This window comes from Chinchilla lanigera, unplaced genomic scaffold (assembly GCF_000276665.1).
Source record: "Chinchilla lanigera isolate Chin_1 unplaced genomic scaffold, ChiLan1.0 scaffold00061, whole genome shotgun sequence".
Lineage (NCBI taxonomy): Eukaryota > Metazoa > Chordata > Mammalia > Rodentia > Chinchillidae > Chinchilla > Chinchilla lanigera.
In genome coordinates this window covers 902,553-913,286 of record NW_004955462.1, presented here as the reverse complement: position 1 = coordinate 913,286, position 10,734 = coordinate 902,553, and the positions used below count along the sequence as shown (strand labels likewise).

General features: G+C 43.6%; 1 protein-coding gene across 1 annotated transcript in view; it reads left to right on the top strand.

Moving 5' to 3' along the window:
- The window catches only part of Ccdc3 (coiled-coil domain containing 3), a gene marked incomplete at its 5' end in the record, with an annotated part of 104,628 nt that extends 100,641 nt beyond the window's left edge, over positions 1-3,987 (top strand). The window contains 1 exon segment of the mRNA XM_013521472.1: positions 2,066-3,987. Within this exon segment, the coding sequence (XP_013376926.1) occupies positions 2,066-2,338 (273 nt within the window).
- Positions 3,988-10,734: the final 6,747 nt, after the last annotated feature.

Below are 10,734 nucleotides of genomic sequence, written 5' to 3'. Positions count from 1 at the left end.
CAGACACAAACCATAACAGATGTCAACCAGGCATTGGATACAGGTGCTCCAAGGAGGTGACTTTGAGCAGCTCTCTGAAGTCAGGGCAGGGTCTGGGGAGAGATTTGGTTGCAGGCCATCAGCCTAAAGTACTCTAAGAAGCTGAGGGAACAAATTCTCCAGTCTGCTTGGTGCAGCACAGAGTCCACGGCCTTGAGGTTGAGAAGCCTGTCCCAGGTCATCAGTCTCAGAAGCTGAAGAGGCAGGACCTGAAACCAAGGCAGTCTGTCCGGGGAGTCTGCAATTTTAGCCACATTGCTGTATTATAGTGTAGGAGATCAAGGTCCTCCCTCGGTATCTGAGGGACTATTTCCAGGACCCCCAGGCCCAAACCTGTAGATGTTCAAGTCTCTTTCGTAAAATGGCACATTGTTGCAATCTATGGAAACCTCCTGCTACTTTAAATCATGTCTAGATTCCCTCTAACACGGAATACAGTGTGAATGTTATGTAAATATTTCTACTGTTTCGCTTAGGGAATAATGACAAGAAAGGAGTCTACACATGTTTAGTACAGATGCAATCTCAGATGTCTAACTACAGAGTATGCAAAGCTGGGCATTGCACATGCATGTAATCCTAGCACTCTGGGAAGGATTGCAAGTTCAAGCCCAGCCTGGGCAACTAAGCAACTTAGTGAGACCCTGCCTCAAAATAAATATAAAGAGCTGCGGATGGAGTTCATTGCAAAGGCTTATCCACTTTAAGGTTCCATTCACAGTACCTACCACAAAACAAAAATACAAATGAGAAGGAAGGTCGGCAATCTTCAAGCTACCAGTGCTCAAGAGACAAAGGGTCTGTTAAATGGCCCAAGGCTGGGTTTGTCTACACAAATGGATTCAAGGCAATACTCTTCCCGCAGAAAATTCAAGTTTTGCATTTTGTAATTTTCTGAAATTTCTTTTGCCAAATACTTTCCCTCTGTGGTTGGTGGAATCTGTGGGTGCAGAATCCACAGAATCAGAACCTGCCAGTAAGGAGGGCCAACTGTATTCCCAAGCGGAGGAGTCAAGGCCCAAGTCTTTCTGTGGGAGCATGGCTCTTGATAATGTAGAGCAGGTGGGAGCAGACAGACTGGAGGCAAGAAGACGGTGTGTGTTTGTGTAAAATACTAGCCTGTAATGTAGAATTCAAAAGGTACGAAGAGTACACAAAAGCAAATCTCCTTGTCACTCCTGTCCCCTCTGCTCCCTGGATGCAACCACTGTGACCAGTTTTTTGTATCTTCTCAGCGTACACATATCTAAGCACAGACACACATGGTGTTAAGGTTGACACGTGACAGACTTAGCGACCACCTCACTGCCGTGCACGGGGGGCTGCCTTGTTCCCTTCAAGCCACAGCCTTTCCATCACATAAGGATTTACTATAACTCACTGAACCACCCTTTTGATGGGCATTTTAGATGGCTTTAATCTTTTTAAATAATAAGTAATGCTGTAATGTGCACGTAGCAGTTCCCACATGTGAGATTATTTCTGTGAGACAAAGTCCCAGAATGACTAGATCAAAGGGTACATGCAGCTTTTATTTTGATAGAGCTAAACTGCTCTTTATCCAGGTCTACACTCTGTCCTGCACCTGTTTCCTCAAATCCCGAATCTTTAATATGTGAAAATAGTAATTCCACGTGTCTTTAACTCAGGTTTCTCTTATAATGAGTGGGGCTGAGCATCTGCTTGTATATTTAAAAGATCGTTATGTTCCCTCTCCTGTGAACGACCTGTATTCTTTGTGTGCTTTTGTTTCCGGCTCTTCCTTTACTTAGGAGTTCCTTTTTGCTGTGACAAATAGTTAGAATGTCTTTTAAAAAACAAGCTCCCCCAAGGAAGCCCGGGACCAAAACAAACGCAGGCCTCTGTGTGTATCTGAGGCGGGGAGCGGGCTCGCGGGTGGAGGGCAAGCGAGGTCTCCGGCAGCGTGGCGTCCATCCTGGCCCGGGGTGCGCGCGGTCAGGAACGCTGGTCGCTGGGCAGAGACCTGAGACTCACCCGGCTCTCCCCACCGTGTCTCTGTCCCCAGCTCCTGTGCTCCTCGGTGCAGAAGGCCCTGTTTGAGGAGGAGGACCACGTCAAGAAACTGCAGCAGAAGGTGGCCACCCTGGAGAAGCGGAACAGGCAGCTGCGCGAGCGAGTGAAGAAGGTCAAGAGGTCTCTGCGGCAGGCCCGGAAGAACGGGCGCCAGCTGGAGCTGGTGAACCAGAAGCTGAGCGAAAAGCTGGCGGCGGGGGCCTCGCTCCCGCACATCAACGCCCCGGGGCGCGAGCCCGCGCGCGCCCCCTACCGGCACGGGTAGTAGGTGAAAAAGGCGGCTGGGCCCGCAACAGTCCCCTCTGGCCAGGGGAGAGACACGGGCTTTCACCGGTGCACTTGTTTCAGACCTTGTAGATCTCTATTCTGTAGAGTCTAACCAGATAGAATGACAAGTCTTGCTTTCCCCCTGTTGGCCTTAGCCTCAGACCCTGAATGCTGCCTCCTGTCCTGTCCCCAATCATGGTGCCCAGAAGTCCAGGGCTAGCAGGACCCTCGAGGGCTGAGTGCTTGGCCACGGTCTGCCCTCAGTTTCTGGGACAGCCTAGAAAGTGCTCTGGCTGGGGAAGAACCTCAGTGCACACACGTCAAGGGGCTCAGCCCTTGTTTCACACGAAAGTCAGTAGGACCTTGGTGCCTCCTTGTCCACACCTTTGGAAGCAGGCAGCCCCTTCACAACAGGGCAGGACATCTTGACTTCATCAGCACCGCCCCCACCCCAGGCCAGCCCAGGTAGGTTCAGCCTGAATGAGCTCATCACAGGTAGGGAGTTGATTCTTAAGTGGGACTGCAGGAAATTAAACAAGATGGATTATACCTGGTTTTCAATACCAGCTCCCAAGAGTTAACCAGTGATACCCAATCTAGAAGGCAGTTGCTTCTATGGGGCTGCTGCATTTCACCAAACTGTGTTTCTGAATCAGTTTAGCTCAGCTACTGCTTAATTTTAACTTCTTGTTTGCTCATGATTGCTTCTAATGACTGTGTTTGAGGTGAGCTGCCCCAACACACTGTGAGCTTCTGTTCTGCAGACATCTCCCTACCTATGGGATCAGATGACCTTGTCTCATTTCCATTCAGGTTCCCAAAGGGCTTTTTCCAGATGTTCCAACCTCTGCTTCTTTATGCACTCCCCACTCTCTGGCTCATCTATGCCTGATAGTAATGGCTGCATAGCAGTGTACTTGGCATACAGATCCTTAAGCCATTGACCCACTTCACCTTCTTTAGAAAGAACTTTTCTAAGGCAACAGAGTATAAAGGAGAGTATTCACTCTTTGTACCACATAGGCACATTTGATCAAGTCCCAACTGTGTTTCTAAGAAGTCAGCCATCTCTTGGTTACCATTGGATAATGGCCCTCCAAACCAGTGCCCTTCCCACCCTTTGCACCTGTGGAAGCCACTGGCCCCACATCTGGATCTGCCACCCAAAGACCACTGCAGGCCCTGCAGGGTTAATGATGCCACATTCTGCACTGGAAATGGCAGATGCTGTCAGATTTCTCATCCCCTGCCATTAGGAAGACAGGTGCTGCCGCTGTGGCAGTCAGTCTATGATGTTGTGATGAGCCTTATGTCACTTGAGTCTCAGTGGCAGGCTGCCACCTGGGGGAGAAGTCTATGCCCTGAACTGGATAGGAGGGGAATGACTATCCAGGGGCACCTGGTTGCTGAATTTATGCCCCCATCTTGTTGGCTTTATTCTTCATGGCGTGCTGCTGTAGAAAATGCATCTTCTAGTTCATTCTTCCTGGGCACCTTTTATTAGAGTAGTTTGCTTACAGCCAAGCAATTTGGAAGTCTAGGGGTGATTTATAGGCTGGGCCTGGAGAACTGTGCAAGCTGGATCTCTACAGATGCATTATGTTCTGCTTTTTCAATAAATGTGAGCAGTAATTTCAACTACAACAACAAGGCAGTTGAGTTTCTTTGGGGTCAGGGAGATTTGAGGGTTTCTAACTTTGCCTGGAAAAGTGATTTGGATCCTTTGGGGAAAATGCCTATGAGTCACACCACGGGCATTTAGGAGCCTGTGTACAAGCCTGCTCTGCTGTCCTCATCTGGATGTGGCCTAATCCTGTCTGTCCCTGGGTTCCCATCTCTCTGCACACCTGCAGAAAAAGCAGTGTTATCCTGCCTTGTTCCTCACAGGGGACAAGCGGTATCATTAATCAATGTCTTTGTAACGGCACCGAGGTCTGCTGCCAAAGGAGTCTCCCCAGGTCCCCATTATCTGCTGCACTGTCACCTTACCACAGCCCTTACCACCTGTTAATTATGCTACTAGCAACTTTTTATACCTCATACAATGCCAACTGCAAGAATTACTCAGAATTTCACATGCTTTAGCCAGCGAGTCGTAGCACCTTCTCCGGAACACAACCCGTTGTTTAGTTTCTGTCTGTGGAATGCAGAGCCCAAGTGACTTTTTCCAAAATCGCACAATAAGGGACAGGCAGATGGAATCAAGGATCTTTAAACTACAGTCCCCAGGAATCACCAGCTAGCAGCACATGGACCACAGCAAGTGTGGGGGGTGAGCTTTCCATGGCTGTCATAGTGCCTTAGGATGTGAGTGCCTTCAACAGGAGCCCTGCTCAGGCAGGCGCTACCACTTTCTACTTTAAAACAGTTTAATATCAGGCTTCACTCCACACTAATGATACCTGCCTGACAACAGGAAAAGAATACAAACTCAAATTACATTGACTTTGAATCAATGGTTGGCTCAGCAACAGTTCATGTTCCTTTTTTTTCTTTCTTCAGTGCTGGGGATTGAACCTGGGGTCTTGCAAAAACTCCACTAGTAAGCTAAACTCCTAGCACCAACAGTTCATCTTCTATGATGTTTTTAAAAAGCAAGCACCCAGCATACATTAGGTTTCACAATCTTATTTAACATTCTTAATGGTTTTGTAAATACAGATCCTAAGCCCTGTTTACCAAGAGAAATTTAAAGCTTCAAGAAATTAAACTGCCCAAGGTACTCAGCTACAGGGTGATTAGACAGGGATTTGAATCCACTTCACTTCTCCCTCATTTCAACATTATTTGTATCTGCCCTTGCTCACCCAGATGCAGATAATCATACTCCTTGCTCAAAGGCTGATGGAGGTTTTCAAATGTGTGGTTCAGTGCCTGATACCACAAGCACTCAGTAGATGTTACTTGTAATAATTTGTATTATTAATACTCGCCAGGAAGGCACAGTGTGTGTCATGATATGAGAATTTGGTGGGATTCCATATAGTTTTCTTGTCAATCTTTATCTGAATTTTTGATCCTCATTTTTCTATTCACCACAGAACTTTCTAGACCTTTCTCATTTTCTTTATTCCCTGCCCCTCTTTCTGCCTTTCATTCACACACAGTGGTTTCTTCTGCAGATTTACCAAGGAAACAGAGCCCCTGAGAATGTGTTCCCTCCAATCTCTTCCCTGGCCACGCTGTCTGGTCTTGCCCATCCTGCTCACCCCATGTCCCTGCCAGCCACATCCAGTGTCGGCAGGATGGCCTTTCCTTCTGACACAGGAGTTCATACTGATCTCCCTAAAACCTGGTACTCTGGTCTGAATGTGTCCTCTACAAGCTTGTGTGTTGGAAACAATCCCCAAATTCATGTTGATAGCATTTGGAGGTGATTAGGGTTTGATGAGGTCATGAAGGTGGGGCCCCTAGGGAGGGATTAGAGCTTTTCTAAGAAGAAACACCTAAGAAACCCTTGCTCTGTCTTGCCATGTGATGCCCACCACGAGAGGCTCTAACCAGATGCCAAACAGATATTCCTTGCTCTGGGACATCTTGCCCTCCAAAACTATGAGCCAAAGACATTTCTACTCTTTATAAATTACAGTCTCAGGTATTTTGTTATAGGCTAAGGTGCCTGGCTTCAGTATTCCTCTCTTTTATTGTAAGTATTTACCACTTTAGGGACCCTTGTCCTTATCATCTAGCCATATTCAGAGCTATTCATCCTAAAAAAACACCAGAAACATACCGACCACAGCTCAAGCAGCTATCTATGGCCCTGCTTCTCTTTGGGGTCATTACCCTGGCTCTGTATAATGAAATTTTTTTCAGTATTTGTAATTGAATACAAAGCCTTCCCCCTGACCTACATCCCCAGCCCTTCTTAAAAAAAGTTTAATTTTAAATTTTGAGATATGGCCTAAGTCACTCAGTTTCCAGGGCTGCACTCAAACTTGCAACCCTCCTGTGTTAGCCTCCCAAAGTGCTGGTATTACAGCTGTGCACCATTGCACCCAGCCCTATAATGGAAATTCCTACATCTACAAGCACAGGCTTCCATCTGGCCGCTTCCCATGTGTCTCCTTGGCCCATCAGAACCAGTGTTAGTCTGTACTGCTACTCTCCAGCGACCAGTTGCTGAAGATAGTTCCTCCCTGATCCTCTCAAACAGTAAGTCTGAAGCACTGGGCGTGATTCCCTACTTATTACTAAAACTCTTCTCTTCCCTTTTTTTTATATCCCTCTTCTCCCTCCCATCTCCTGGTCACTGTCAAATCATTCTGGAATCAAAGTTACTGGAAGTGTATATCAGTGGTTCCCAGTAGAATTTTCTGTAATAATGATGGAAAAAAATATGTGTGTGTGTGTGTGTGTGTGTGTGTGTGTGTGTGTGTGTGCTGTCCAAGATGGTGGCTAACATCTTTAGCTCTTAAAATATGACTTATGTTACTAATGAACTGAAGTTTTAATTAATTTAGTTTTAGTTATGCTAAATTTATGTGACTACACAAGGATAGTGGCAACCATATTTGATCACTAGATCTAGAAGATGCTTTAGCATTTTCAGAGACAGCTGCTTCACAGTACCTGGTCTCTCCCTTTTTTTTTTTTTAACTTACAGAACCCCTTTGTATTGCGGTGGCAACATACCAAATTATACTAGAACTATATTTTCAGGCTATATTTTTGAGCCTTTCACTGAGTGTTCAATGAGATGTAAGGAATTATTGGGCAGATTTCACATGAAAAGTGAAGTATGCCTAATTAGCCAGCAGATACTCTTTGTGCCCTTCCCTCTTTTTCTTTCCCTTCTTTACTTAAACTTGTATGTAGTGGCTGGAGCACTAACAGGTATCTTGTGACATAAAGCAATCACTTGGGCAGGAATCATATACTACTATGCATGACAGAGAAAAAGAGTTAAAGGAGTGAAGTCTGTACCTAACCAGCCTTGAAATATTTACAGTCTGGATTTAGGATCTACGAAAGAAAATTCTCTGTCCTGGGTCATTGTTATTTCAAGTCTCTATCACTAATGATTCAGTAACTGGTACCAGAAGTGGTCATAAGCAACATGCCTTCAAAGCAATTGGAATCCAGAAAGAGTTAACTAACTTGATTGGTTTTGGAAATAGTTAAGTTCTTGTTAGCTTTACACTGAACTATGAATTGAATGGTTCTTCTAGCTGTACTAGAGAATTTTAAAAAACCATAAATAGCAGGCTTAAGGTTTTAAATTCTTGATCTAAACTCAGAAAATTTCATTTATTTAATCACAAAGCCAACATAGCCAAAAAGCAGATATGGGACATCTTAGGTTGAAGTCATAGCCTTACCAAAACTCATTTAAAAAATCTCACAGGGGCTGGGGATTTAGCTCAGCGGCAAAGCGCCTGCCTGGCAAGCGCAAGGTCGTGAGTTCGGTTCCCGGTACCGGAGAAAAACAAAAACAAAAATAAAAAATAAAAAAATAAAAAATCTCACAAAACAAGAATGGCTCCAAAAATCTTACTGGAGACATTAAGTCTGATTATTCTGAACTCATAAATCTTGCTACCTCCTTGCCCTTGCTAGCCGAAGCAGCAATTCCTTCCCAGTTTGATGAAGCTGACCCCACTTTTCTTAAGAACCATGTAATTAGATATTTCGTAAAGAGCCCAAGTTCCTCCTGCTGCACCCTCAGAACTGGCTCTGTAGTTTGCACACCCCAATGCCAAAAGAATTCTTAGGCCCTTGTTAAAAAGTTGTTGAGAATTTCAAAGCAGTGACAACAAAGCGCTATACCAAGTGTGAGACCTTTCTGAACAGGCGGCTCAGTGCGACTGCACTGGTCAGAGGCCCATGACACTGGTCCTGCCCACTCTACCTTCAGACCTATTATTAAAGTAATTGCACATAAGATTTATCATGAAATCACACTTGGGAAAAGGTTAATGTACCAGAAGAATTTTAGTATTTTGCTAACTTTATTGGTTAAAACCTACAGATTATATGGTGGGAATGGATATTTAGTGTCTCTCGTAAGCTACAGAGGGGAAAATCTAATTTTCAGTTACATAGAATTTATTGTGTATTTGAAAGAGATTCTACATTCAATGCACTGACTGGCTCAGGCAACTGGGAATGATTCTAAATTTTTGCTCAGCTACTTAAAATCTGGACTTCAGAGTATAATGCTGGATAAAATTGAGGTGCCAGAAATTCCTAGGTATAATTTAGATAAAATAATTCAAAGTATTAGAGGGATTAGGCTCAAGTTGTAACCTAGTCACCTACTCCTAATTTGGCATCTGAGAAGATCTAAAACTTTGGTTTTGAAAGTGTTGAATTTTGGCATCCTTAAAAAAAGTAGCGGTAGGTTGGCATCCTCTGAAGGTTAGAGATGAATGGGATAGATGTTCCCTTAAAGTGGGTCCCTGATCTCTATGTTGATAATGGGGCCCTAGGGTATTAAAAACATGTAATGTCCTCACCTATGATAGATATTTCATAAAGATCCCAATCTCTTCCTACCCTGCCCTCAGAAACAAATTGGGTACATTATCTGTAATAGGAATCAGGGCCAAAGAGATCATCCAAATGACTGACCATAGAATTCCCAGGACTGAAGAATAAATCTACCTCTTCCTGAACACCAGGCTCATCTCTATAAAATCAATCTATCAATCTACATCTTGTAAACAGAAGTCTAATTTGAATTATCTCATAGAAGAGTCACAGCCCTTGAACTAATTCCAAGACCAAGATAATTCAAAGTACCCTTGATTAAAGACAGGCCAAAGTCTGGTCAGATGCCTTGAAGACCACACTGTAACATTATAGCATGTCTTCAATCTTCCTAGACTTGTGCAAAGGGAGCTAAAGATGCTTACCAGTGGAAATGTACAGCAAAGCAAGGAAATCCTAGTGTCTGTGTGAGATTATAGCAATTGTTGCTGAACTAGCACCAAGACAAGAGTCAGAGGTGATGCTAAAGGGAACCAGATAGTAAATGGTACTTGGGCACAGGTCCATCTCAGTAAATCTTGGAAAGGGTCTGTGTATACAGTAACCCCATAAATGGGGTTACTTTTCCAAGCTTCTATGAAAATAGTAGTGAGAGACATTCTTGGCATCAGGTAAATGCACACACTTACTCCTGTAAAGATAGTATGTCAGGAAAAGTCAAAAGGAAACCTCAAATTTTCTTTTTGGGATTGCTAAAATAGATAAATAGTACACAAAATAGAAGTCAGGAGAATAGGGCCTGGGTTTGTAGCTTAGTGGAAGAGCCCATCCTTAGCATATGCAATGTCCTGAGTTCAATGGAAGTGACAGAGGGAGGAAGAGAGGGAGGGAGGGGAGAGCACATCCTCCAGCCAGAATAGCAAGAAAGTATGAAAAGAATCACAAGTTGTGGAGTTAAAAAGTATAATAACTGAAGTGAAAATTTCACTAGATGAAATCAATAGCAGATTTTAATGGGCAGAAGAAAATCAGTTAATTTGAAAATTAGTCATTTGAGATTAATTAATCAGGCTAAGGTAGATAAATAAAAAAGAATGAGGAAAAATAAACAGGGACCAAGAGACTTGTAGGACACCATCAAGGAGATCAACACATACACAATCAGAGTCCCAAAGGGAAAGGAGAAAAAAGGACAGAAAGTTGGTAAGTGGTTGCTAGGTGTTGAAGGTGAATGGGGAGTAGGTACAGGATTTCTTTTGGAGTGATAAAATGTTCTGAAATGAGATAATGGTAACTGTTTGCATATAATTGTGAATGTAAGCTAAAAATATTAATTCCACACTTTAAGACAGCTAAAGTAGTGATTTTTGTTACATAAATTGCATGCCGATTTTTTAAAATCTCAATTTCTCCTCATATCTCTTCACCATGAGCCATACCAAATGCAGTTCACCCAACACTCCAGTTCACCCAGCACCCAACAGCTTTGCCTACACCATCCCCTCTGCCTTGGTCTCCTTTGTCCACCCCCATCTGAGAAAACCCCTTTCACATATGAAAATCTTGCTCAAAATCATGACTCTATTCTCCATAGTGAATGTTGTAGTTCTTTTAAAATTTTATAGTTTAGAAATAAACAGTTGTAGATAACCCTTGAGCTATCCAGTCAATGCCAACTGAAAAGTTTTACTAGGTATTTAAAAAATAATAATGTGATAAAAGACATAATAAGTTAAGATGGTTAAGAGGTAAGATTTTTAAGGACATAGTTCAATGGTGTTAAGTATATTCACACCATTTTGCAAAAATGTCACCAAAATCTCCTTGAATGAAGGATTCATGACCCCCTAATTGGAATGGATCACTCCTCCATCTGGGATCCTGTAGCATTTTGGGGACATACTCATTATACTATGGACCACATTTCATTGTGAGTAACTCTTGTGTCTGTCCTCTCATGGC